The 26,630-nt window shown below is 59.2% G+C and overlaps 2 protein-coding genes across 2 annotated transcripts in view; one reads left to right on the top strand and one right to left on the bottom strand.

The window, feature by feature from the left end:
- The first annotated feature begins 5,818 nt into the window (after positions 1–5,818).
- Positions 5,819–21,215, top strand: Zbtb7a (zinc finger and BTB domain containing 7A). The gene is made up of 3 exons (XM_028771692.1): positions 5,819–5,923; positions 13,000–14,255; positions 17,055–21,215. The coding sequence occupies exons 2-3, from the start codon at positions 13,012–13,014 to the stop codon at positions 17,518–17,520; spliced, it is 1,710 nt and encodes a 569-aa protein (XP_028627525.1). The 5' UTR covers positions 5,819–5,923; positions 13,000–13,011; the 3' UTR covers positions 17,521–21,215.
- A 1,667-nt stretch (positions 21,216–22,882) lies between these two features.
- Pias4 (protein inhibitor of activated STAT 4) overlaps positions 22,883–26,630 on the bottom strand; it is an 18,424-nt gene continuing 14,676 nt past the window's right edge. Inside the window, 6 exon segments of the mRNA XM_028771782.1 lie at positions 22,883–23,471; positions 23,563–23,693; positions 24,736–24,896; positions 24,977–25,050; positions 26,215–26,320; positions 26,440–26,580. Of these exon segments, the coding sequence (XP_028627615.1) occupies positions 23,200–23,471; positions 23,563–23,693; positions 24,736–24,896; positions 24,977–25,050; positions 26,215–26,320; positions 26,440–26,580 (885 nt within the window). The 3' untranslated portion in view covers positions 22,883–23,199.

Raw genomic sequence — 26,630 nt, 5'->3', positions numbered from 1 at the left:
CCATAGTGGTCTCCAGGGTTTGACTGTAAACTAACTCTGGCCTCAGCGCAGGCTGGTCTCAGGAGCCAGGGACCCACCCAGACCCCACCTGTCTTCCAGACACTGTCCTATCTACACTCACACAAACTTCCCGTGAGACAGCTACCTACCTGGATGGACGACCATTTAAAAATAAATCTTGCCGGGCGGTGGTGGCGCACGCCTTTAATCCCAGCACTTGGGAGGCAGAGGCAGGCGGATTTCTAAGTTGGAGGCCAGCCTGGTCGACAGAGTGAGTTCCAGGACAGCCAGGGCTACACAGAGAAACCCTGTCTCGAATCCCCCCCCCCAAAAAAAAAACAGTAAAAATAAATCTTGAGCCAGGGCACAGCCGGGTGCTTGTGCTGGTGCAGCCCCAGTGTGTTTAATATACCACCTTTTATATATTTTGGACCTAGCACATTGAGCCAGTGACAACCATGGTTTCCTTATCTGTGGGAAAGCAGAAAAGGAGATGGGCAATACAAAGTCACCCAGGCCACCTTCCCCCTCCATCCCTGTGCAGTCTGAGTGTGTATCCAGGATGCTCAGAATGCTTCTCTCTTCAGGACCGAACCTCAGCTTCCTCCTCCCCTGCCCCATCCACAAAACACTCCTATATCTGAGCAGTTGTATCCGTTCCTGCAAAGAGTGTACCTGGCCGTGGAAACACAGCCTGTCACTCAGCCCAGCACTGGGGAGGTGGAGGCAGGAAGACAATGAGTTCAGGGTCGTTCTGCTTCACAAGGAGCTGAAAGCCAAGTGGGGCTATGCGGGCCGGGCTTTTGCGTAGCATGGTCCAGGCCTATGCCCTGTCACAAGCACTGCAAAATTAATTAATGATTAACTACTTTTTTTTTGAGACAGAGTTCTCTGTGTAGCCCTGGCTGTCCTGGAACTCACTCTGTCGACCAGGCTAGCCTCGAACTCTCGAACTCAGAAATCCACCTGCCTCTGCCTCCCAAGTGCTGGGATTAAAAGCGTGTGTCACCACCGCCGGCATGATTAACTAATGAGTTAAATCTTTCACAGACCCTGAACACTCTGTTTTATTTATTTTATTATTTCATTAATTAATTTTTGTTCTTTGAGACAGGGTTTCTCTGTGTAGCACTGGATGTCCTGAAAGTCACTCTGTAGACCTGGCTGGCCTTGAACTCAGAAATCCTCCTGCTTCTGCCTCCCAACTGCTGGGATTAAAGTCATATACCACCACCACCTGACTTTAATTTTTTTTTTTTTGAGACAAGGTCTCACTATATTGATCAGGCTGATCTTGAACTCAGAGACTGTCCTTCATCGACCTCCTAGGTAAGTTACCATACCCTTCGAGGATTATTTTAATGAAACAGAAATGGTGGTGTAGGCTGGTCGTCCCAGCAGTCTCTGGGAAGCAGAAGGGTCAGGAGGTGAGGGCTATCTGTGGGTACATGGTGAGTTCCAAGTCAACCTGAGCTGTTTGAGAGATTGTCTCAAAAACAAGCAACTAACCCAAACAAAAACAATCTGGGTGCTCAGAAGGCAGAGGCAGGCAGATCTCTGTGAGTTCAAGGCCAACCTAGTCTACAAAGTGGAACTCTGTCTCAAAACCAAAAGGAAACAAAACAAAGATCCTACCCCCAAATCAGTTACAAAATACCATTGTGGCCTTGGTCCACTCACCCTATCCCCTCCCTGTGCCTGTTCTGTTGGTTATGTTGTTCCTTAAATCTGCCGTCTGGAGTTTGTCTCCTAAGCCTCCTCCCTGTAGTGTTCCTGCATGAAGGTGCAGAGCTTCCCCTGGCACGGAATTCAGTATTCCTCAAGTTTGACCTTGGTCACTGTATGTGTGTCTCACGTATTGAACCCTAGGCCTTTCCTGGGCTGGCCAATGCTTTACCACTCCTTTGTGCTTTGTGACAGGACAGGTAGGTAGCCAAGGCCAGTGTCAAGCTCTTTTTTTTTCTTTTTTTAAGATTTATTCATTTTTATGTATGTGAGTACGTTGTCACTGTCTTCAGACACAGAAGAGGGCATCAGATTCCATTACAGATGATTGTGGGCCACCATGTGGTTGCTGGGAATCGAACTAGGGACCTCTGGAAGAGCAGCTTTTAACCACTGAGCCATATCTCCAGCTCTTGATCCTTCTGTCTCTACTTCTCAAGGATGGGTTACCATACCCAGATCTTCTAGAACTAAAGCCCAGGCTGGCCTGGACGTCACTGAAGCAATCCTCCTGTTCCCTTCATTCTCCCAGTGGTGGAGTTAGAGACACGAGCCTCCGTCCCCAGCTTAGATAGTTTTGTTTAGTTTTGTTTGGTTTAATTTTTGCGCTAGAGACTCATGTAGCCCAGGGGTATCAAATTTTCTAAGCAGTAGTGGATGACCGTGAACTAATTCCTGGAGAACCAGGAATTCTCCAGGCCTCCCACTCCCAGGGTTCATAGGTGTCTGGTGCCCAGATTGTCTAAATTAGATTAAATTTAGATTAGATTTTTTTTTCGAGACAGGATTTCCCGTGTGTAACTGTCCTGGATGCCTGGATTAAACTTAGACGAAGGGGCTGGCCTCAAACTCAGAGATCCGAGGGCCTCTGTACTACAGGCGTATATTACCATACCCAACGATTTTTAAAAATAATGTATTTATTTTTATTTTTCAAACATGGTGCTTTGCTTGCATATGTGAGCGAGGGCAGTGAGGGCACCATATCCTAGGGAGCTGAAAAAGTTACAGGCAGTTGTGAGCTGTAACGTGGGTACTGGGAACCGAACCCAGGGCCTCTGGAAGAGCAGCCAGTACTCTTAACTACTGAGCCATCTCTCCAGCCTCTAGATTAGATTGATTATTTATTTAGGTTTTTCGAGATAGGGTTTCTCTGTGTAGCCCAGGCTGTCCTGGAACTCACTCTGTAGACCAGGCTGGCCTTGAACTCAGAAATCCGCCTGCCTCTGCCTCCCGAGTGCTGGGATTAAAGGCGTGTGCCTCGACTGCCCGGCTGATTTTATTTATTTTTAATTATTTAAAAACATTTTTTTTTAAAAAGACAGAGTCTCAATGTGTAGCCCTGGATGGCCTAGGGCTTTCTGTTGGCCAGGCTGACCTAAAGACTAAGAACTAAAGAGTTCCTCCTGTTTCCACTTCCTTATGATTAAAGGCGCGTGTCAGTCGCCTCACCGGCTGTATTTATATTCTTTCAGTTGATTTCTGGGAGGTCTTGCAGGTTGCCCAGCTTTAGCCTCCAGGCTCCTGCCGCCCCCGCCCGTCGACCCCCGACTCTGGGGTAGGGAGGATACGCTCCAGGCCCTGCCCCTGTCAGACTCATCAGAAAACTGGAGTGCTATGCTCTCCCAGGGGTTGCTGGTCTTCCAGGCCTCGCAGAAGGGTCCAGCCTGAGGTGACAGCTGGAGTTGAAAGACGGAATTCAAGGCGACTCCTGAAGTCCCCAGACCCCCTATTCTCGGAGGAGCGCCGGTCTCCGGGGAAACCGAGGTAGGAGGGAGGAGCCTCAGCCGTGGGCGTAGACGTCTGGCCTGGCACAGGTGGCCCCGCCTCCCGCGGCCCAGCCCGAGCAGGGCGGGCGCGGCCACCCGGGTGCTTAAGTGCTCCTAGGCTCCGGTCCCGGGCCGAAGTTCCGGGTCCCCCCGCCCCACGCCGGGCTCACGTGGCCGCCCGATTCCTTCCCACCTTCTTGGCTAGTGTCACTGCCTGGCCCGGGCTTCCACTTCCCTGTGGGGACCTCCAGGGTTTCCTCCTTTGAAGGCAACTTATTATACAAAAAGCCAATCAAACGTATTTGGGTGTCGAAAGGCACATTTATTTCTTTTTATTTTTGAGTCAGGGTGTCACCTTGTAGCTCTAACTGCCCTAGAAGTCGCTGTGTAGTCCGGCTAGCCTCGAACTCACAGAGATCCACCTGCCTCCCGAATGCTGGGATTAAAAGCGTGGGCTGCCATGCCCGGTTGACCCGTACTTTTAATTCGATTTATAAGAATGTGTTGGTAACCGCGGGGAGGGGGATCGATGCTTTGATATAAAAAAGAAAAAAAAGCAAAAGAAAGACAAAATCAACACGCTGGGCTTCGACCTCGGGCAGTTTGTAAATACATCAACATTAATAACAATGAATGAAAAACACCTAAAGTAAGGGCCGGGCATTCTGAAGCTGACATCTCGTCTATACAGACACACTGAACGCCAATGTAAGGATGGCCAGTCTCCATAGGAAGGGGCGCGCAAGGGGAAACTGAGGCCAGGCGCTGGCTCTCACTCCCCGCTGTTCCCTCTCGCGAGCCGGACCCACAGCCAGGTCGTCTGGTGGCTGTGACGTGCTGGAACCCGAACCCGGCAGGCCTGGTGAACCGGGATGTCGCCCGTCCCCTCCTCTGCCTTCCCCTCCCTCTCCGGACCTCTCCCACGACCAGAGAGGAAGTGGGAGAGAAAAGGACAAGGGGGTGAAAATAAAAAGGAAAACAAAAAACGCCGGGCGGGATCCGCGCTTTCCCACTCCCACCTCCGTCCTGCGGAGCCGCGCGGTGGCCCTGCGAGGGTCCGGGTCCACGCCCCACACCAACCGGGCCAGCCAGCGGGCTGCGGGGAAAATTACAAGGCCTGGAAAACAACCGTCCTTCCCCGCCCCTCGCCAACCCCTTCCCCGCGCTACGCCCCTGGCACAGCCGGGTGGAGGCGACTGTTTTATGTAATCGCGGGGCGGCAGGTTTGCTGGCTGGCTGCACCGGTGAGGGCGGGACCCCCGAGCTCTGCTGACACCTCGCGGCCCTGCAAGTCTTCCCCTGGGGGTCCCTGGTACGGCTTTGGGTAAATTGAGGCGCAGATGGGGGGGTGGACGGAGACCCGACACTCTGAAGCAACCTAGCTGTGCCTGCAAACTCTGGGTTCCTCGCAGTTTGGGTAAACTGAGGTTTATGGCGGGGCTTAGGGGGCCCGGAGCTCAGATGCAGACTCCTGATCCTTGCAAATATCCTTTCTCTTTCTTTCCTGGGTTCTTTGCACTACTTCGGTAAACTGAGGCCAAGGGTGACGGGAGCTCCGATGCAACCTCGCCGTCTTTGCAACAGATTCTTCTCCCTTCGACTCCTTGCATTACTTGGGGAAACTGAGGCTCAGGGGAGGGAGAGGAGGTACCGTGGCAGCGCCCTGGCGGCCCCGGAGAGAGGTCTGAGGCAAGGGACCGTCACTTCCTCGCCCTCGCCTCAGCTCCCTGGGCCAGAGGGCCCCCCACGCCCCGGCACCGGGTCCTCCGGGTGCGCACCGCGCTCCCGCCCCCACTGCCAACCCGGTCTCGCCCCGCCCCGGGCTTCGGGGGCACAGCTCGCGCCCCCTGAACCCCGCCCTAGGCGCACAGGCCGGGGCTGTTTATCTGCGGCCCCCACCCCCTGCACCCGAGGGGCCCCTCTTGCCCGCCCCCAGCACCCCGGGGTGCTCCGGGCCGTAGATAAGCCAGCAGGCTGGCACGGCGCCGCGCACGGGGCGGAGAGGTCACGGGCTTGCCAGGGGAGGGGCCGATGGGTCGCGGCTGCGCCCCCCGCCCGCTCGGCACCCCCAAATCCCTAATCGCAGCCCGATCTGCTCTCGCGGCGCAGCCCCGCGGGACGTGGCAAGAGCCGACCTGCAGAGCCTGTTCTGGCCGCGGTGGCCGGGGGGGGGCGGGCTGGGGGTGGGGGTGCCGGAGCTGCGGCACCTTTAAGACGAGGGAGGACCCCTCTTGCCCTCGGACAAACCAGGAAGGGAGTCGCGAGCATCATACGGGGCTTTGCGTACTGTACGGCTACTGTAGGGGCAGTGACGCCGCCGCCCGCCCGAGCGAGGTCCGCGCCGCGGGCTGCCCCGATCGCGCGTCCTCCGGGCCCGGGTCCCCGCGAGGTAAGCTGCCTAGGCTGAAGGGGACTCCTCTCCCGGAGAGGTGGGTTGTGTTTTTCTTTTTTTGTTTCTTTTTTAATTTCCTTGCAGGGTGGGGACGCGGCCGGGGGCGCAGTGCGCACCCCGAGCGCCCGTACAGAGCGGTACGGACTGGATGGGGGATCTGGGGCGCCTCCGCAGCTCCGGGGTTCTGGAGACCAAGGTTGCCCGGCCGGAGCCGGAGAGGAGTCGCGAGGGGGGGTGCTCCGCCCGGGTCCCTCCGGGGCGAAGGGCACGAGCCCGCTCCCGCTCCCTCCTCCCTGCTCGGGCGGCACGGCCTCCGGGCTCCCGGCGCACGGCCCGCGGGGGAGGGGAGCCGGGCCGCACAGAAGGCGGAGGTGGGGGCAGAGGGGCGCGTCGCGTGCTAAGTTTGCAATAGGGCCCGGGGCGCGCCGCTCCCCTTTCCGAGTGGTAGTGGGCAACCAGAGGGCGGGGGAGGCCTATCCGGGATTGCGCGCAGACGTTGGAGTTGGCCAGGATGGAGCTCCTTGGCGGAGGGGGGGAGGGGGCTGACAAAACAGGGAGGGGGGCTTTGCAAAAAGGAAAAAAAAAAAAAAAAAAAAAAAGAAAAAAAAAAAGGCCCGAGATAGGCGGAGGGAAGGGGTGAGGGGTGGAGTGTCTGGGAGGCGGGCGCGTCCTCGCCGTTCTTCTGGGCGCTGTAGTTTTTTCACTTATCTTCAGTGACGTTTTGGAAGGTGGTCAAGGAGCATGAACTACAAATCCCAGGGTGCCTCACGATAGCGGCGGGTCAGGGAGGGGCATTGCGGAGGAGGGGCCGTGAGCGGCAGACCAGAGGGCCAATGGACACTGGGAACCGTCCGGCGCGGCGCTGCATGGGGGTGGAGCCGGAGTCGGGGCGGGGCCTGCGTGCAGGGGCGGGGTTTGAGCAGAGGAGGCGGGGCTTCCGCGACTCCCTCGCCGGGGGCCGGTGGCGGTCCGGGCTTCCGGCTGCCGCCCCTCCCCTCCTGTTGTGTAACCGTTCCTAGGCCCCCCCCTCGTTCGATATTTTAATTTTTCCCCCTTTCCCTTTAGTTCCGGGCGCTCCGGGACGAGGAGAAAGGTTCCTCCACAAGCCTGGACGTTCCCTCCCCGAGGGAGGGTGTGGTGTCAGGGGGCCTCGGGGCTTCAGGCGAGGCCGGGGATGCGCGGCCTGGCGCGGGCCGGGCCGGGCGCGGGGGAGGTGACGGGCGGACCCAGATCCGGGGTAATTTGCATCGCCCTCCCCCCAGCCCGGGTGGGGATTGGCCGGGCGGCGGCGGAGGGTGGCGCGGGGCCGGGCTCAGCGTCGCCCGCCGGGGCTCGGAGCCGCCAGCCCGCCGCAGCCATCGTCACGGTCGCCGGCGCCCGCGCGCCGCCCGCGAAGGAGGTAGGAGCCGCGCGGCGTCCGGGCCGCCGTCCTTCCCCTCCCTCCGTCCCGTCCCAGTGGTGGCCATCGCCACCACGTGCGCCCCCGCCGCCGACCCCACCTGGGCCCGGCACCCGGGGGTGCTCCCTTTAGTGGCGGAAGTGAGAGACAGATGGCTCCCCTGTTTCCTCCTCTCCTTCGCCTCCCCTCCCAAGCAGACCTACTTAGCTCAGCACCCGGGGATGACTAAGCCCAGTACCCGTGGGTGACAGGCTCGGCGGAAGCCCCGCGTCTCCCCCCTCCACAGCTGCTTCCTCCGGCGAGGGTGCCTCTGGCCTCCTGCGTTAGCAGGCCGGCCCCCCTCCACCATCTTCCCCCAAGCCTGGGCCCAGGGCGTCATCCCGGGCGGCCGCTCCCACGCCGAGGGGAGCCTCCCCAGACACCGCGCCGACGACTGGTGCCTGGCGGGGCTGCGGGGAGAGGCCCCAGCCTTACGCCCCCTCCGCTCCGGCTGGATCCGGCTGGACCCCGGATTGCAGGAGGTCCTCTCAGTGGGGGACATCTGTTCATCCCAGGGTCACCTCCGCCCCGCGTCTCCCCGAGGGTTCCCAGTGGCTCCCCCAGCTGGGCCCTGGCACCTCTCCGGGGCTGGGCTCGGGGCTCTGTTTACCGGCAGGCATCGCTGTGGAGACGGCCTGGGGGAGGGAGGGAGGGGACAGAGCCCGGGTGGAAGACAGGCAGGAAACTAGATCCAACGGGGACACTGAAATTTTAATTTGCCGGTCACTTTGGGGCTGGGGGTATTTATTATTTAGTTGAGATTGGCTGTGGTGGAAGCCAGTCAGCACCTGGCCGGTGAAGGAGCCACACACCTCCGATCTGGACTGTTTGGGGCACTGAGGCCACAGAGGCCCGAGTAGCCTGGCGTGGGGACGGCTGTGGGGCAGAGCACCTTGTCCTTGGTGGCTTTTGGGTGCATTCTGTTCTTTTCGTTGAAGCTGTGTGACTTATGGCTTGGTCCTTGTCACCTACGGGGAAACTGAGGCTTGGACTGAGGAGGTCCCACGCGGGAGAGCCGGGGTCTGCCAGGGGCACGAGGGAGGTGGAAGGCACAGGAAGCAGAAATACTCAAGGTCACATGGCCAGTGGTCCTGGGTAGGGGTCTTTACAAGTCACCGAATGTCCTGGGGGCTCTGCCCACCTGTGTCTCTTCCAAGAGATCTGGATGCCTAAGTGACACCTGTCATCATCGTAGGGACTGCCCAGGATGACATTGAGCCCAGAGAGGGATATCAACACTCCAAGGTCACACAGCTGGAAGCTAGCACTCTGTCCTGGTCCTGGGCCACCCTGTGTGTTGAGCACCTGGTGGGAGCATGTGAGTGACCCAGAACCACCACCCGTGCCACACCTGTACCCCAAATAGGGCAGAGCTGTGGTTCTCGTGATTATTCCAGGAGTGCCTGGCATGAGGAGGGGTCCACATGTGACTAGGATGGGCCGTATGACGAGCTGTTGTCCTAGAACCCCTCCCCCCCAGGTAGGTCTGTGTCCTCTCTGGTTCCTTGGGGCCAGCTCAGGGCACGCCAGCACCTGCTGGGAGGTGGGCATGGGTCTCTGCCACCAGAGCCACTGTGAGCTTCCCCCACCTCTTTTGCCCCAGGCTCCTCAGTCAAGGCCCTGCAGGAGAGCAAGCTGAGGTGGGGCCCGCCATCCACCCAGGGGTGCCGCAGTCACTCTGTTCTGCCTCAGTTTCCCCTACTGTTCTCTTCTGGACTTCACTTAGCCAACCTGAATCAGGCTTGGAGTGCGTGGTGGTTGGAGCGCGCCTCTGCCACCCTGAATTGTCTGAAGGACCTGAGTCCTGCCAGCCTCCTGGGGGTGCTTCACAGCCTGTGCAGGCGCCAGGGGCCCAGGGCCCATGCCCTGCGCCCTGCCTGAGCTCCCTGGGGGCTGTGTCGGGGGAGGGGAGAGGCACCCTGGGAAGAACGAGTTAGGCAAGATCAGCCAGGTTCAAATTCCAGCTGGCTCTGTGACCCTGAGCTAGTGGCTACCCCTCTCTGATCCAGAACCCTCCCTTGTTGAGAGAGGAGGCAGGGATTCCAGACCACCTCTCAGGAGTGTGTGTCCGCAGGTGGGCGAGGGTGGGCCAGTTTCCTTCCACCACAGCCTCACGTCCACGGTGTGGGATCTGGAGTGTGGCCGGAGGACCGGCTCCTCCATCTGTCCCCTCAGCAGGCTGGGGCTGGGCTACTCAGTGGCCGTCCCCACCCACACCTTTCTGGTTTGACGGGAAACAGGCCTTCCTGGGGGCCCACCTTGAGCCAGGATGTGTCTGAGGGGCCTGGGGGTGGCGCGGGTGCTACTGGCGGCAGACAGGCCTGCCAGGGCCCTCACTTTCTCTCTGTGGGCATCTTGGATAGCAGGTGCAGCAGGCTGCTCTGTGGCTGTAGGGACCTAGGCCCTCTCCGTCGGCCGCAGTTGTCTCTGGTGGCAGGAGCCTCATCCCCTCCTCCTGGGGAGGGGTCTGTTCACTTGGAAGTGGCCTCGGCCTCCCTTCTGGCCTTCCTTGCTGTGTGGCACTCAGCGTGGGAACGGGGTGGGCCTGGGCCCCACCCTGTAGCTGGGTTCCCCACAGGCTTGCCTGTCCCCACCCCCACACGCACACACTTCCCACTGGGCCAGTTGCCTTCCTGCCTCTGGCCCTTTAAGGCCCAGGGCAGGAAGCCCCTCCCCATCATGGCAATAACTGCACAGTAAATGGCAGTGCCTGTCTGAGCCCTGCCTGGCCCTCTCCTGCTACCTACTCAAGGAGGGCAGGCGGGCAGGGGGCTGCCTGTGTGCCCTCAGTGACTTTCTGCCCCATTAGAGCAGACCCGGGGAACCAGGCCTGGTGGGCATTGGCATCAGGTCGGGAGCTGTAACCCATGGGGACTAATCTTGTACCACAGGCCAAGAGGGGGCTGAGGCAGGGGCCTGGCGGGCTGCACCTGTGAGCCAGCCTGCTTGCTGTGTGACCTTGGGGCGGCTGCCTGCCCACTCTGGGTCTTGTGAGAGGACTATAAGAAGCCTAATAACTTCAAGGGGTTGGCAGGCACTGTGGCAGGTGTGCCCGGTGGTCTCAGGGTCGGTGCTTGCTCTGCAGAGTCCCCAAGGAGCCAGAGGCTCTGAGGTGAGGGCCATGGCCTCTGACAGGAAGTCATCCAGGAGCCGGGGAAGCAGGGTGGAGGGTGGGTGGGGTGCTGGGGAGTTTGGAGTCTGGCCCCTCATTAACTGGCCTCACCCCCAGAAATGTGCAGGAAGGTGATGAGTGGCAATTTTCTTCCCAGCCCCCTTCCCAGAAGCCCCTCTTTCTGAAGGTTGGGCCTGTGGACCAGCCCTAACCCGTGTGACCTTGGGAGGACCCTAGCCCCTACCACCATATGCCTGTCCCCACTGAGCTCAGCTCCTGGAGCCTTCCTTGGCTATCCCTGCAGCTGGCTGAGATCACAGGGCTGCAGAGTGGCCCTGGCTGGGGTGGCTGTGTGACCTTGTCTGTCTGTCTGTCTGTCTGTCTCTCATCCATCAGGAGTGGAGGGAAGACTCAAGAACTGATTAGTTCCCGAACACTATGGAAAGGGGAGGGCAGGTCGTCTTGAAAGTAGCTACAGCAAGTAATTCTAGGTTAGACCAGAGGTGGGACCAGCAGCTGTCCCCTGATACTGGGTGTGTCTGCCTGCCAGGTGGGTGGAGTAGGGCGTGGGCCCGGGTCTTGGTTCCTCTGACCTTTGCTGTGACCCTTCTATATGGCCAGGACTCAGGAGCCTGTGCCCCGCCTCTCCAGCCCAGAAGGGGCCTGCCAGGGCCTGCCCCTTGCCAGTCCGCCGACTCAGCATTGAACAGCCTCAGAAATCCCACGGAGGCAGGCACAGGCAGGAGCTGTCGTGGAAGGACCCCAGCAGGTGTTGGGGAGGTCTCCCTGCGGAGGGACATGTCCCTGGAGCCGGGCAGAACCACAGCTCCGCACAGCTGATGAGATGGGCTTCGCAGCACCTGTGTGGGCCCCGCACCCTTGTTTCACAGGAACTATGGCTGGCCCTGGCCGGCCCTCTCACTTGGAGCTGAGTCTCAGGGCTGTTCCTGGGGTGAGGCCCCTGAGAGGCCCAGGTGGTGCCAAGGTCTGGGCGTGGCGCGGCAGGTGGTGCCCTGTTCCTGGAGAGATGGCGGATGGGTCAGGTGTCTGCAGGGGCCCAGGGACCCAGGAGCTCTGAGGGAGACGGGGGCTGTCACTTTTGTCAGTGGGTATGTGTGCGATGTGGAACGGGCTTCGTGGCCTTGGGTCTCCCAGGTCTGGCCCTTGACAAGGGACGTGTGCCCCAGCCACGACCGGGAGCCTGGGAGCCTTTGTACTTAAAATAGGGCTTCGGCAGCCCCAGGCCCTGGTGCTCAGTGGCTGGTGGGGAGCCAGAGTGGTTGTGCCCAAGGCAACACCAGGCTGAGTCACTTGGGTTTTTTCAGGCCCAGAGGCCCCAGGAGAGCCACCTTTGAGCCATTCCCAAAGGGACCTGGGTCACCCTGGCTGGGGGATGTCTTTAGGGTCACATGCCCCCTCCCTCTCCGTGGCAGGCTGTGGCGGGAGGGGACAGGCTTGTCTTGTCTGCCCACATGGTCTCCAAGGCCCTGGGCCAGACAGCAGATGGTGGCAGGGGGTGGAAGCCACCAACGGGGGCTCGTTGAGACTTCCAAGGGCTGAGCCTGGCATAGGGTTTCCCTTCTGGCCCCCTGGTCCCTGCAGTCACATCTGAAACTTCCCTGCCCTGCGTGGCCCCAGGGGGCGGTCTGCTTAAGAAGCTGGTAGGTGGGCAGGGGTAGGGGCACAAAGGACTCTGTCACCAGCCATTCTTGTGGGGAGAGACCCACTATGGACTGTGCCTCCTGATGGCCTCTGGGTGAGGGAGGGGACAGGAGGAACCCAGAGGCCTGAGGAGGCTGTGGAAGTTATAGGGCCTTGTCTCTTCTGGGAACAATTTCCAGTGGCCCCTGGCCCTATAGTGCAGGCAGGCTGTTCTGGATCCAGAGGAATGTGGGCCTTGTTGGGTGGCGAAGGGCAGCCTGGCTCCCTGGAGAGGGCGGAGGGGTGGGGACAGCGCCAGAGGGTTGCACAAGGCCGTGGGCAGATGAGTCACAGCTGTGGGGGGGGGCAAAGAGGAGGAGGGGTGGGGTGGGTGGGACAGCCCAGTGTCCCCTCTGCCAGGCTCCCCTAGAGCTGGCTGCCCATTTGTCAGATGGGCAGTCTGAGGTCTGGAGCACCATCCTGGACAACATAGCACTGTGGACAGGAGCCCCTGTCCCTGCCCTGAGTGTGTGGAGTGACATGGGGGCAGCCTGCTCTCCTCTGTTATTCACCAGTCAGGTCTGCCTGGCCTTGGGGTACAATAGGAAGGGAACACCCCAAGTGCACAAGTCCCGGGCAGGCTTGGGTCCTGTTGTAGTGCCAGTTTAGTCCTGGCCTCACTTTAGGGCCGTGGATAGGTGGGTTCCGTCCCCGGCCCATGGCTCCTTTTTGGGCCTCCAGGTGCCATCCCTGGAGAGACTGAAGCTGAGGGCTACCTCAGGACCCCATGTCTGGTCCGTAGGCCGAGGGAGGCCCTAACCATTCGACCTCTTTCTCTGTCCCATGGTGTTCCCCTGAGGAGACTGTGGCTAGGCTCCAGCCAGACACAGTCCCTCCTGCTGACTGCCGCCCTTGTCTGTAGGTGTCGCGGAAGATGGCCGGCGGCGTGGACGGCCCCATCGGGATCCCGTTCCCTGACCACAGCAGCGATATCCTGAGTGGCCTGAATGAGCAGCGGACTCAGGGACTGCTGTGTGACGTGGTGATCCTGGTGGAAGGACGTGAGTTCCCCACGCACCGCTCGGTGCTGGCTGCCTGCAGCCAGTACTTCAAGAAGCTGTTCACGTCGGGCGCCGTCGTGGACCAGCAGAATGTGTACGAGATTGACTTTGTGAGTGCCGAGGCGCTGACGGCGCTCATGGACTTCGCCTACACAGCTACGCTCACGGTCAGCACAGCCAATGTGGGTGACATCCTGAGTGCCGCCCGGCTGCTGGAGATCCCGGCCGTGAGCCACGTGTGTGCTGACCTACTGGAGCGCCAGATTCTGGCGGCCGATGACGTGGGCGATGCGGGCCAGCCCGACGGGGCAGGCCCCACGGACCAGCGCAACCTACTGCGCGCCAAGGAGTACCTGGAGTTCTTCCGCAGTAATCCCATGAATAGCCTGCCCCCCACCGCTTTCCCGTGGTCTGGCTTCGGTGCCGCTGATGATGACCTGGATGCCACTAAGGAGGCCGTGGCTGCTGCTGTGGCTGCTGTGGCTGCAGGCGACTGCAATGGCTTGGACTTCTATGGCCCAGGGCCTCCGGCCGATCGGCCCCCAGCGGGCGATGGAGACGAGGGTGACAGCACCCCAGGGCTGTGGCCTGAGCGGGATGAAGATGCCCCGCCCGGAGGGCTCTTCCCGCCACCTACTGCCCCGCCGGCCACCACACAGAATGGCCACTATGGCCGCGCAGGGGCTGGCCCTGGTGAGGAGGAAGCGGCGGCGCTCTCTGAGGCTGCACCCGAGCCGGGCGACTCCCCGGGTTTCCTGTCAGGTGCTGCAGAGGGTGAGGATGGGGATACCGCCGATGTGGATGGGCTGGCGGCCAGCACGCTGCTACAGCAGATGATGTCGTCAGTGGGCCGGTCGGGAGACAGTGATGAGGAGTCACGTGCAGATGACAAGGGCGTCATGGACTACTACCTGAAATACTTCAGCGGAGCCCACGAGGGCGATGTGTACCCAGCCTGGTCGCAGAAGGGTGAGAAGAAAATCCGGGCCAAGGCCTTCCAGAAGTGCCCTATCTGCGAGAAGGTGATCCAGGGTGCGGGCAAGCTGCCCCGTCACATCCGCACACACACGGGCGAGAAGCCCTACGAGTGTAACATCTGCAAGGTTCGATTCACCAGGTGAGCCGCCTAGCCCAGCGGGCCCGGGCGAACCGTGGGGCCGGGAAGCCCAGCGCCTCAGCCTCCCAGGTGTCTCTGGGCCGGGGCTTCTATCCTCTTCTTTCTTGGGGCTGTGCCTCCTCTTAGATTTGCCCTTCTCCTTCCCCACAATCGAGAGGCTGCTGGTTGGTCGCTGGCGTCACTTCACCACTATGGTTTTGTTTCACTACCAAGACCAGGTGGGCCTGCCTGGAAATCGCAGAGGTCCTCCTGTCTCTGCCGCCTGAGTGCTGGGATCACAGGCCTGTGCCCCTGCACTGGGCTCCCCAGCCAGCATCTGTTAGGCACCGGCCAGGTCCAGGAGTGCTGTGCTGGACACTGGGCCAGGGTCCCACAAGGCCACCAACCAGCTCCAGCCTCCCCGAGAGCATTCAGTTGAGCAGGGGGAGGGCTTTGTAAGCAGAACAGCTGTGCAGAGTCCCTGGGGCCAGTTAGCTCGGAGGGTCTTTGGGCCCAACCAGTAGTGGGTGTAGGGGGGAGGTCATGGGAAAGAGCCGTTGGGAATTCAAGGCCAGGCCAGGAGCGTTTCAGGATTGGGTCTGAGGAGCCCAGAGTCAGTTCCTTGGCTGTGTGAACCCAGGGCAATCCAGACCTGTGCACGTGTGCATGCTTGTGTGCCTGCACGTATGTGTGTGTGCACACATGTGTGTGTGTATGCGCGTGCGCGCGCGCGCGCGCGTGTGTGTGTGTGTGTGTGTGTGTGTGTGTGTAGGGGTGACTGGCAGCCAGGGGCACAGCAGCCAGGCCCAGTGACTCAACGCTACCCCCTGCCCTGGGGTTCCCCAGCCACACCTACCAGGCCTGAAGAAAGAAGCCATTGTCTTAACTTCCTGGCCCCACCCGACCCCCACCCCAGCACCCTGGCCCCCTCCCCAGAGGGCAGCAGGGAGGGTGCGGCAGGGCTCCAGTGCCCAGGAGTGCCAGGTGGGGACAAAGAGCAAGTGCCATGGAAGGTGGTGGCTTTAGTAGGTGAGACTAGCGGGTGGGAAGGCTCCTCCCCCAGGGAACATCCTGCAGTACCATGGGCTCTGGAGGGACCAGCGTGGTGGAGGTCCTGGGTCACCCAGCTGCCACCTCACACACTTTCTTTTTACTCTGTGTGTACCTGGCTCCCAGCCTGGGGCTGGACCTTCTTCCCCTCAGAGAAACAGACTCAAAGACTGGCGCCTGCTGAGGCCCTTCTCCTGTGGCCTACCTGCTTACTCCTTCTCTAGGGCCTTCCCTACCCCAGCCTCACCCCCACCCCCTAACCACCCCCCCAGCCTCACCCCCACCCCCTAACCACCCCCTCTAGACCTGGAGCCCAGGGGCCCCTGTGAGTCACAGTGAGCGTTGAGTAAGCCAGGCTTGTAGCAGCCGGGGCTATAATTACTCAGGCCAGGGCTTGGGGTGATGAAACTGGGGCTGCCTCCCACCTCTACCCTTCCTCTGTGTGACCCCTGGCCTGCTGTGCAACCCCAGACCAGTTAGTTCCCCCCTCTGAGCCTTCTGGGGAAATCTCTGTACAAAGCTAGGAGAACTAACCACTGGGGTGCTAGCTAGGTGGGGCTTGTGCAGAGGAGAAGCTGCTGACCCCCAATACTGGCTGCAGATAGTGGGAGGGAGGTTAGCAGGCCTGGGGGTTCACTGTATCTAAGTTCTCCTGGTACAGCTGAGCTAGAGTCAAGGGTCTGGTGCTACCCTAGGGGCAGCAGGGAGCACTGGGGGGCGATGGGGTGGTGCCGCTGACAGACTTGGAGCAGGAGTCGGCTCTCTGGGGATTGGCAAAGGAAGCCATCAGGGTTGCTGGAGGATTGTGGATTCCAGGCCAGCCTGGGCTACGTGGGGAGCCCAAGCCTCAGCACAGGACAGACACAGACTAGGAAATGTTCCCCAGGTCAGGTGCAGGCTGAGGCGGTGTGGGAGAGGGGAGTGGAGCCCCAGGCTAGTTGGAAGGAGCAGGAGCTGTGTACACTCTGGGCACTAGGCCCTGCCTTTCACAGCTTGTCATCTTCATCCCCTCTGCTGGACGCAGGGCTGGCGGTGGGACTGGGGTGGGGGCAGGTAGGAACCACGCACTGGTTCCTGATCCCGGCACTCAGGAGGCTGAGGCAGGAGGATGACAAGTGCAAGGGCGTGGCTATGAGAGGCCCTTCCCCTTACCAGCCCTGCGAAGGCCCCATGTCCACTAACCACCCCAGTGTTCACAGACAACTCAGCAGCAAAGACACAGTGAGACCTTGGAGTGTCAGGACTGTGGTGCAGGGACGTGAGAATCTGGATGTCGGGACTGGAGGGGGGGAGGGGAGTGACTGATGTAGGACTTTTTTGTTTGACTTGGTCTCTGTGCGTAGACCAGGCTGTCCCAGAACTGCATGTAGCCCAGGCTGGGCTCCAGCTCACAGATATCCATCTGTCTCTGCCTCCAGAGTGCTGGGATTATGGGTGTGTGCCATCAAGGCATAGAACTTTAAGGATTGAAACTAGATTTCTAGAGTCCCCAGTGCCATAGTTGTGGGTCTGGCATCCAGCAGGCACCCAGTAACTCAGTTCTGTTGGTGCTCAGGCACAGCAGCCTCTGCCTGGCTGTTGAAATGAGAAAGTTACTCAGAGAGGTTTAGTATTTTTCTGTGTTGTACAGCAATGACAAGTGCCAGCTTTGGCCCACACTCTTTGTCCCGTTTTACTGGTTTCCCCCCCCCTTGGTTCTACATGGGAGACAGGTGTCTGGGTGGGGCCTAGGGTCTCCCCAGGTACCCGCTGACCATGCCCCGCCCTCAGACAGGACAAGCTGAAGGTGCACATGCGGAAACACACGGGCGAGAAGCCGTACTTGTGCCAGCAGTGTGGCGCGGCCTTCGCGCACAACTACGACCTGAAGAACCACATGCGGGTGCACACGGGGCTGCGGCCTTACCAGTGCGACAGCTGCTGCAAGACCTTCGTGCGCTCCGATCACCTGCACAGACACCTCAAGAAGGACGGCTGCAATGGGGTCCCATCGCGCCGCGGCCGCAAGCCCCGAGTGCGGGGTGTGCCACCCGATGTCCCTGCTGGGGCCGGCGTGCCCCCCGGGCTCCCGGACGCCCCGCGCAACGGCCAGGAGAAGCACTTTAAGGACGAGGAGGAGGACGAGGAGGAGGCCAGCCCTGACGGCTCGGGCCGCCTGAATGTAGCGGGCAGCGGAGGAGGCGATGGTGTGGGTGGCCCCGCGGTGGCCGCCACCGAGGGTAACTTCGCAACCTGACTCGTATTAAAACAAACCAAAAACAAAACAAAAAACTAAGAACAGAGAGAAACCACCACCCACCCCCAGCACCACAAGTAAGCAGTTCTCTGTCCAGACGCCCTCCATCCATCCGCGCGGACATGTGTGCGTGTATATACCATGGCCGCGGGCGCCTGCCTTTCTCAGATCCTTAGGATGTGGCCCCATCTGCTCCTGTGCCCCTGGCCTGTCCACCAAGGGGTCCCACCCAGGGGCCCAGCCTGCTCCTGGCTAAGGCGAGGGTGATGGGGACCCCAGGACAGGCGCCCGGCTCCTTGCTGGTTGGTTTTAGGGGGGTCTTAGACAGACCTTAAATGTTCTGTCCACTATGAGTGGACGTTAAAATGGTCCCCGTCTCCCCACCCTCCTTCCTCAGGGCACTTACTAAAGAGGGGGGTGTCCCCTCGGCCTCCCTCCCTCCCTGCCTGTGGCCTCGCATCTCTGCACATCCACCCTGGCCACCACTGACATACAAATCTATTTATTCCCATGCCTGGATGGCCAGAGTGGGGATTTGGAGGGCCGCTGGGGTCCCCGCCACCCACTTTCACGGCACTTACACCTGACGGGGTCCTCAGGGCGACCCCCCAACCTTCCCATCTCTGCTTGGCCGTGCCCCACCCTGTGTTCAGAGATTGAAAATTCGTCACCCCACGCCCCACTTTTTAAGGCACTTTTTAGATCTATTTCCCCTTTTCCTCCTTAAAGACAGTTTATATAGAGAGATATATATATATAGAGAGAGAAATATATAAAATATTCTTTTCCTCAGAGGAGCCGGCAGCAGTTTTGGGTGGACATAGCCAAGATCAGAGGTAACCCCAGGGACTCATGCAGAGGCAGGAGAGGGAGGGAGAGAGGCCACAGCTTAATGTCACAAAACAGCAATAAAACCCCAAGATTTTAGTAAACACGAAGGCAGAACATTAAAAAAAAAAAAAAATCAGCAACAGCACCGCCAGCCACGCGGGGATCTTGGCACTTTGTGATGAACGGGTACTTTTCATTCTTAAGAAATGTTTACAAGTTGCACCCAGCTTCTATGAAAAATTGAAGAGAGAGAGAGCAGTGGGAAGTAACTAAGTCAATTTATTTTTGTATAAAATAAAAGAACCCCAACCCATTGCTCCAGTAGAATCCACTTGCGTTCCCGAGACTCAGGGCGGGGCGTCCAGGGCGCCACGGGAAGGGACCTGGGGGTCCGCTTGGCCTGCCTCCGGGGCTCCCTGAGTCTGTCAGGGGCCCCTGTCCCCCAAGTTATTTTATTTTCTCTTTTGTCTCTGTAGGAGACCACAGGCCACCTGTCCTGTCCTTCCCAGCTCAGGGATGTCCCCGAGAGAGGGCTGGTCCTCGGCTAGCCAGACCCTGTGCCCCCGTCTGGTCCCCCCCGTGTGGTGGTCCCCCTCTTAGGCACCCCCTCTTTTTACTCAAAGGCACTGACTGTAACCCAGGGGCTAGCACCTGAGCCCCCACTCCCCAAACTCTGGCTTCCCTCAAAGGCCCGGTATTGACCGAGCCACAGGCCACGTACAGGGGCCGGGGTTGGGGGACATGGCTCCCAGGTGCCAGGGCGCCCCCATGTCAAATCCTGTGGCCAAGGTGGAACCAAACTTGGGACCTTGTCCATGCACACTCTGCCCAGCCCTTCCCAGTGGGTGCCGGCGAGGGTAGAGGGTGTCCCTGTGTCCCCGTCTGACAAATGTCTTTCTTTGGTTTTAAAGGGAAGCTCATTAAGAAGGCCGCTTTCCAGTTTCTAGCAGAGGGGTTTCCTTTCTAACCTCTCCTACCGCGGGAGTCTCCCCCAACCCCTTCCCCCATGTCTCAGGATCCCCCCTTGGGGCCAGCAGAATGGGCCCAGGGGCGGGGTGGTGCTGGCCTCCCCTCGCACCCCACTTCCGCAGTGAGCTGTCCCGGGAACTGTGCTGTGGAGGCCGAGTTGGGCCGCAGCCCCGGTTCCCAGACAGGTCAGTCCCTCCATCTTCTCGCAATAAAACCAACTTTAATCACGTGTCATCCTGGCCAGTGGCCACTAGACTTGGGGTGGATGGAGCCCTTGGGGATTATGGTAGGGTGCCCCATAACCTGCCAGCGACAGCGCAAACCCCCTTGGGAATTGCACTAAACCCTTGCCCCTCGCTCCGCGCTCAGCTTCTGCCCCCCACACCCACCTTGCCTTAACCGCCAGCCCGTCCTAGGGGGCCGCAGCCACCGCATGGGCCCAGCGCCGGGACATCCCCCGCCCCCTAAAGGCCTTCCCCTTCCCCCCAATATACTGCAATCACATACTGTATATAGAATGTGGATCGATTTTTACAAATTTTTATTCTTTAAATTAAGGCCGTGATAAAAGTTGCCAAAGAGAATTGTGGAATTCACTAGAGGTTTGAGCGGAGGGTGCTGTAGAAAGATTTTATTTGATTGTTTGGGGTTTATTTTGTGCGTGTGTGTGCGCGTGCGTGTGCGTGTAGATTCTTTTTCTTTTCCCCCCCCCTTTTTTTTTTAACTGCCTGGTACCAATAACAAAAAGAAAAAAAAAAGAAAACAGAAACTTGTTACTTCCATTATGGTGAATTTGCGTGTGTGAGTGTGTGAGACAGAAGGGCCCAGGCTGTGGGGTTCTGGGGACCCCAGTGCTGGGGAGGGGCCGCCGGCCCCGCCTGTGACCTGAGCAAGGCCGCCCCTGCTGAGGAGAAGCTGCTCTCTGCCTTCCTATCCCTACAGGCCTTTCGAGATTAAGAAAAAAAAAAAAAAAAAAAAAAGAAAGAAAAAAAAAGAAAAAACAAATCTATATATCTATAGAAACCAATGAATGTAAGTGGCAGACCTGGCCCAGCCACGGCCCCGCCACGCTGGGATCGAGTGGTGGAACCAAAGTTGGTGCCCTGGGGTGCTCACTCCGGAGGACCCTGAGCACAGCTCACCTGAGGGGCTCTGCTGGGTCCCCTTAGGTAGCCAGGGAATGCTACCACTGTACCAGGCACAATGGCAGCCTCGAAGTCCAGGTGGAACCCAGGCTGGTCGTTCAGGGAACAGACAGTTTAAGTTAGCAGGGCATGTGGGGGGGACACAGGCTGAAAGGAAAAATAGAAAAAAACAAAAAAAAAAACCAAAAACCAACAAAAAAAGAAAAAGCAAAATCCTATTTTTTGAGAAAGAAAGATATTTATATTTGCAGTTTTATTTTAAAAAGTTATTTAAGCTGAGGAAACGGCCTCCCGGAGTTCGGGGTGGCTAGCACCGGACGGGTCAGGGGTCTTGGGGGGCTCCTCACCCCAGGAATGAGTATCTCAGTTCAGAACTAGCTCGCACTAAATATATATTGATTTACCTTTGGGGGGCAGGGGGCCAAGAGACAGAGGGCAGGGGAGCCCCACCCCAGGCCCAGAACGAGGTGCCTTGGAATTTGGGGGCCCAGGCCTGGTGCATGGGGGTCCAGAGCACAGAACAGACATTCCACTGACTGGATGTAAGAATCTTTCTAACAAGTGTGGGAGGCAGAACGAAAACAAATCAATTGATTAAAGAAAAATGCACTTTTTGGGGGTGGGGGGACAAGCTTTAAAAGTAATTAAAAAACAACAAAAGATTATGAAAAATCCGAAAAAATAGAATTCATTTTTTCTTGTACATAAAAGAGAAAAACCCAACCACTAAATGCAGCCTGTTACGATCTCTCTCTTTGCCTGGTCTCTGTGTTCTGTCTTCTTTGGGGGGCGGGGGGGAATGGGTCTGGGAGGCACCCAGTCTGCCTGGTCTCACATGTCCTGTAGGTGGGGCCTGGTAGAGGGACCCTGCAGGTCCCAGGGTGGGTGGTGGGTTTTCCCAGGTTTTTCCTGGGAAAGGACAGATATCCGTGGGCCAGCTGGGCTGGTCACCAGTCCTGGCTCAGACACCCCAGCTTCAGGGTGTTGTAGGCCCTTGGGTGGGTTGTGCCTGGATTCTAGAAGGCCCCCATGCTGCTGTCCCCACCCAGCTGAGCTCCAGTGACCTTATCAGGCCTAGGGGACCGGAAACCTCAGCTGGCTGTGGACAACTTCCTGTCCTCAGGAGGAAGCTGGCCTGGGGCCCCTGTCACTGGGGAAGGGGATGGGGTGGGCTTGGGGTCCACTCTCTGCCTCTAGGCTCTCTTAAGGTGTCTTCCCACTTGTTCAGCTGTAACCCAGGCAGAGCAGATGAGTCGCTCTGGATCTTGTGTCCACCCTGGAGACCTGGGTGTTGGGAATCCATTAGACCGGACAGCTTTAGCCTGAAATGTCTATTCACAGGTGACTGTCACAGCTCTGGGTGGGAGGGGCTTCCTCGATGGCTTCCCTGGTGACCATTTCCCAGATCACAGACTGGCATAGCTGGGTTGAGCGGGCCATACAGTGCCCTCTCCCATGCTGAGGTTCCCAGTAACAAGCGTTGCGCAGTCCTCCCGCCATGCACTTGAGTCTCCCACCGGCCACATCCCTGAGTGGCAACTGCACCAGCACATGGGTTTCTCACTGAGCATAAAGACATCCAGGTCCCTCCACTCTGCGTATGAGCCTCAATCCTGATCAAGGTCGAGTAATACTCCAGTGTATTTTCTACACAAATTTTTGTCAGAGTTCAAATTTCTGTGTGGGAGGGAACTCGCACCAGGGCCCACCTAAGTTGCCGGTGGTAGGTACTCCGACCAGGGACCGAGCCTTTTGTTTGGCCATCCCTGCCCCTAGCGTCCTGGTAACATCAAAGCCAATCCGTCTGGCTGCCCAACAAGCAGTCTCCTGGGCTAATTCATGTCCCAGCCCAGTTCACAGCGCCTACGGAAACTAGCCTGGGCTACAGAGAAACAGATGGTCAGATGCAGACATGCAGGACCGGCTATTCTTCGTTCTTTTTTTTTATTTGCATTTTTAAAAAACAATTAAATTAGAATACAAATATTAGAAAAGAGTGCCGCGTGGCTGGCCAGGGCCCCGGCCTCCCGGCGAGTTCATGCGGTGACACCGCCAGGCAGCCCAGCTCCAGACCGGACCCGGTATTGCTTCCTGACAGAGTCGGGTGGGGAGGGTGGCAGGATGCCCCGGGGTCTGCCTGGCAGCGGGGCGTTGGAAGAGCGAGGCTCCCGAGGGTAAGGAGGCAGCCGGGGAGCCCCACGCCGCGGGTCACACAAGAGCAGGGCGACGGCGCCCAAGCCCGCGGCCGGCTGCCCCATGGGGAAGTTAACCTGAATGAATTGGAGTTACCGAGGTAGCTGGCTAGAAAACGACACCCCCCCACGCCACCCGGGTCCGCGGCCCGCGCCCGGCCCCACGACACCACGTTATTGCACATTGTGGCCGCCGTCCCCGGCCCGCCGCCCCACCATGGCTTCTCAACTAAACTGCTCGCGACCGGGCCAGCGCTCCGGGGTCAGGGCTCAGCCTCCACGCAGGGGAGCGGGGACAGCGCCGGCTGCTGTCCAGTGTCCGAGGTCCCCGCGCCCTGCGGGCTGCTCCGGGAGGTGCGTGCAGGCTGCCGGCCTGTGTAAGTGTTTATTTTCTCTTGTTTTTGTACTTTTTTTGTCATTTTACTTTTTTTTAATCCCCCCAAGAGGAGAGTCCAGAGGTACAGGAGCCGGGAGCCGGGGAGGGGTGGGCGAGGGAATGACGGGCGGGGGCGGCTCCCGCCCTCCAGCGCCCCGCAGCGGCGTCAGCACGCGGGCACCAGGCCCTTCTGGAATGGGCAGCGGCGCTTCGGCCGGGGGCCCTCGTCATCGTCCTCATCGTCGTCCTCGTCCTCATCCTCGTCTTCTGAGGAGGACGAGCTGTCCAGTGTGAGATCCACCACGTCGGCGCCCGTCTTGCCATTCTCCAGGCCGCCCGCCGCCCCCGCCCCGCTGCAGGCGCCGCCTGGGCCGCCCAGGCCACTGCCCATGCCGGGGGCGCTGGAGGCTGGCGCGAGCCCGTTGGCATCCGAGGTGCCTGTGGGGACAGGGCGACAGTGCTCAGCCATGCGGCCTGGCTGGCGCGGCGCGGCGCGGCGGACGCGGAGGGTGCTGTACATGGAACTCACCTAGCACCAGGATGGGGCCCTGTGGGCTGCAGCTCGGCTCCTTCTCTGCACGGATTGGACGCCAGGAACCTTCTGCCACGAACTCAATCTCATCCGCGTCCTCACACTCACTCAGGATCTTCGACAGCAGTCTGTGGGCACCAGAGGGGACAGGTCTGGGCCCAGGCACAAGGTGCACACTGCGTGGTGCCCCCATGTGCCTGGAGAATTTACTCCTACACATTCTCTGAGGTCCTGCAGGCTGCACAGAGCTCTGACTAACTTCCCACAGCACAGGGCTGGGATCATGTCGGCTACCAATGGGAGGGCCCTGGTTATGCTGGGGTGGTGGCATAGGGCTCCACCAAGGGCAAAGGCACCTGTCCAGCCTGCCAGCCCCGGCTACAGACTGCCTGGAGCTTAGGAGAAGAGAGGGCTTGCAGTGGAAGGCCCGCAGCTGGGCTGAGAACAGAGGGCAATTGAGTCCAGCCTACAAGCCCAGTCCCAGGGGTGTCCTTATGCTGCCCAAGGCTAGAGCTGGACAGGGAAGTGGCCACCTGCAGGCTGGGGGAGCTAGGCTGGTGGCAGCTTCCAGAGCCTCCATTTCCTCACCAGGAACATGACAGATCAAAGGCTGGGACCTTCTGGGAGTGGGCCAGGCTGGAATGGCAGGTTCTAGGGGACACCCTCAAGTCCCTCCTCCCAGTCCAAGGACAGATGGACTTGCCTGGGGACCCGAACAAGTAGTTCTGAGGGCCTCAGTTCTTTGTGCTGGCTCTGGAGACACAGAACTGTGGCTGGCACCTGGCAGGAGCCTCAGGTACAACAGACAGCAGACTCAGTGTTTCGAGTGGAGAACTGAGACACCCCAAGGGAACGAGCAACACCCTCCCTCTGTGCTATGCAACAGGTTCCTGCCTGTCCTCTCCCTCCCCACACAAAAGTCACAACTGCAGGTGGCCACTTGCAAACACCGAGAGCTCAAGATCACACACAGGGACCCCAAGCAGCCTGAGGCTACAATATAATGACCCTCTCCATAGAAAAGGCCCCCAAGATCTTGCAACAGAGGGAGGCCACAGACTGCGCACTCAGAGCAGGGGAGTCAGGCAGCTGTCTCCAGTGCAGAGCTCGACTGTGCCCTCGGCCACACATCCCAGACACAGCAGCCAGAGCAGGCTAGGTCAGACTCACCCATCGATGATGAGCTGGTCATAGGCTGCAGGCTTGTCACACACAGGGCACATCCACGTGGGCTTTTTCTCGTTCATTTGCAGGTAGAACACAGCGTCAAAGCACTGCAGGTGCGCGCAGGTCTCCGCACGGCAGGGCACCGAGAGCCGCATCTTCACCAGCTTGAGAGCAGACAGAGGGGTGTGAGGACATTGCTGTCACACAGGGGCCACCCACACAGCTGGGGACAGGCGGGACTCACGGGGCAGATGAGGGACACTCGCACTCCGGTAGTGGCGATCTCGCTGTCGGGGTCTAGGCGAAGCTTCTCCTTGACTAAGTGAGGTTACAGAGGGGACGGGACTGTCAGAGGCCAGGCTCTCTCCACAGCTGAAGGAGACTGAAGGTCTCACCTAGGCCAGGCTGACCTCTACCTCCTGACTGCGTGCTTGGAAAGTCACTTCCAAGCAGCCTGAACCCCACAAATCCTGATCACCCCACAGAGGGCCTCCCACATCTGCTGAGGTTTTGATAGGTCGCATGGCATTTCTGGAAAGATCCAGGAGGCAGCTTCCCATACAGATGTGCTGTGGCAATATCACGGCCTTGAGGGGTCAGCTGAGAACACCGCGCAGAGGCCACAAAATCTGTACTTCAGGGCAGCAAAAGTTCTCTCTCAAGCCTTGTGACTCGTGGGACACTGAGCAGTCACACAAGGTACACCCGTGACTGCTGTCTCAACTCTGATTAAAAACAATAGAGCTAGTGGCCTTGACCTGCAATTGCCCAGGTATGACAACCCCAGCAGGCCTTGGCCACCTCCCAGCTAGGGGTCATGACAGCTCCCTCCTCAAACCAGGCTGAAACCTGGCCAGGGCAACCCTGGCTGGGAGGGGCAACAACAGGCCTGATGCCTCCGAGGTGGCTGAGGCCTCTCTTGCAAAGAAACGGACACTGGGGAGAGGTCCAGAGCCAGCGAGGCCCCATCAGCTAAGGGTGGATGGGTACTGTGGGTGGCCTCTTAGGCCTGTTGAAGGGGCCATGTCTTTCAGAACTATAGTGTCTCAAATTAAAAACACCCATCACAAGCTGGGTGGTGGTGCACACCTTTAATCCCAGCACTTGGGAGGCAGAGGCAGGTGGATTTCTGAGTTCTAGGCCAGCCTGGTCTACAGAGTGAGTTCCAGGACAGCCAGGGCTACACAGACAAACCCTGTCTCGAAAAACAAAACAAAACAAAACAAAAACAAACAAACAAACAAAAAACCCATTCCGTCATAGGAACAGGACACTGGCCTGGCGTCTCACATGCCCATCTTGCTCCCCAGGTTCCTCCCGCCTTCACTTCCCTGCCTGTCACTCATCATGCCTCGTGCCCACAGACCAGGGCCAGACCTTGACCCCAGGTTGGTCTTACATCTTTGTCCCACATCTGTCACTGCACACCCTAGCAGGAGGTCGCAGCAGGCACGGAGAGGCCCTGCAGCCTCTGCCACTCACCCAGAGCCTTGCAGAGCTCAGGGTGCTTCACCCCGATTGTCTTCAACCTCTGCAGCAGGTCTGAGGAGGTCAGCTGTCGCACCAGGTACAAAGCCACGGAGTAGCTCTGTAGACAGAGAAGCCGTGTCAGCGAGTCAGCGTGGGAGGACGCGGTGCTGGGTGCAGGGTGGACGGGGTGAGCGTGAGGCAGCGTGGGAGGACACGGTGCTGGGCGCAGGCGCTCACCTTGCCGTAGTTGCCCCAGGTGACAGTGATGCGGTTGGTGGCCGAGGACAGGTACATGAGGTGAGTGAGGTTGATGGGGCGGCAGGGCCTCTTGGGCTCCACACCAGGCTTGTTGGAGGGATAGTAGCCCTGCAGACAGAGCTGTGCTCAGTCCAACCAGGCTCCATCCCTCCCCTGTGCCTACATCACCC

This window comes from Grammomys surdaster, unplaced genomic scaffold (genome assembly GCF_004785775.1).
Source record: "Grammomys surdaster isolate TR1022 unplaced genomic scaffold, NIH_TR_1.0 209, whole genome shotgun sequence".
Taxonomy (NCBI): Eukaryota; Metazoa; Chordata; class Mammalia; order Rodentia; family Muridae; genus Grammomys; species Grammomys surdaster.
The sequence above is the reverse complement of the archived record's forward strand: the minus strand, read 5'-3'. Positions and strand labels throughout refer to the sequence as shown.

What these genes read in the sequence shown, in the direction of transcription:
- Zbtb7a (XM_028771692.1), top strand. Translation starts at nt 13,012, where the DNA reads ATGGCCGGCGGCGTGGACGGCCCCATCGGGATCCCGTTCCCTGACCAC. An exon ending in TGCAAGGTTCGATTCACCAG is followed by an intron (nt 14,256 to 17,054) that starts GTGAGCCGCCTA and finishes CCCCGCCCTCAG; the next exon opens with ACAGGACAAGCTGAAGGTGC.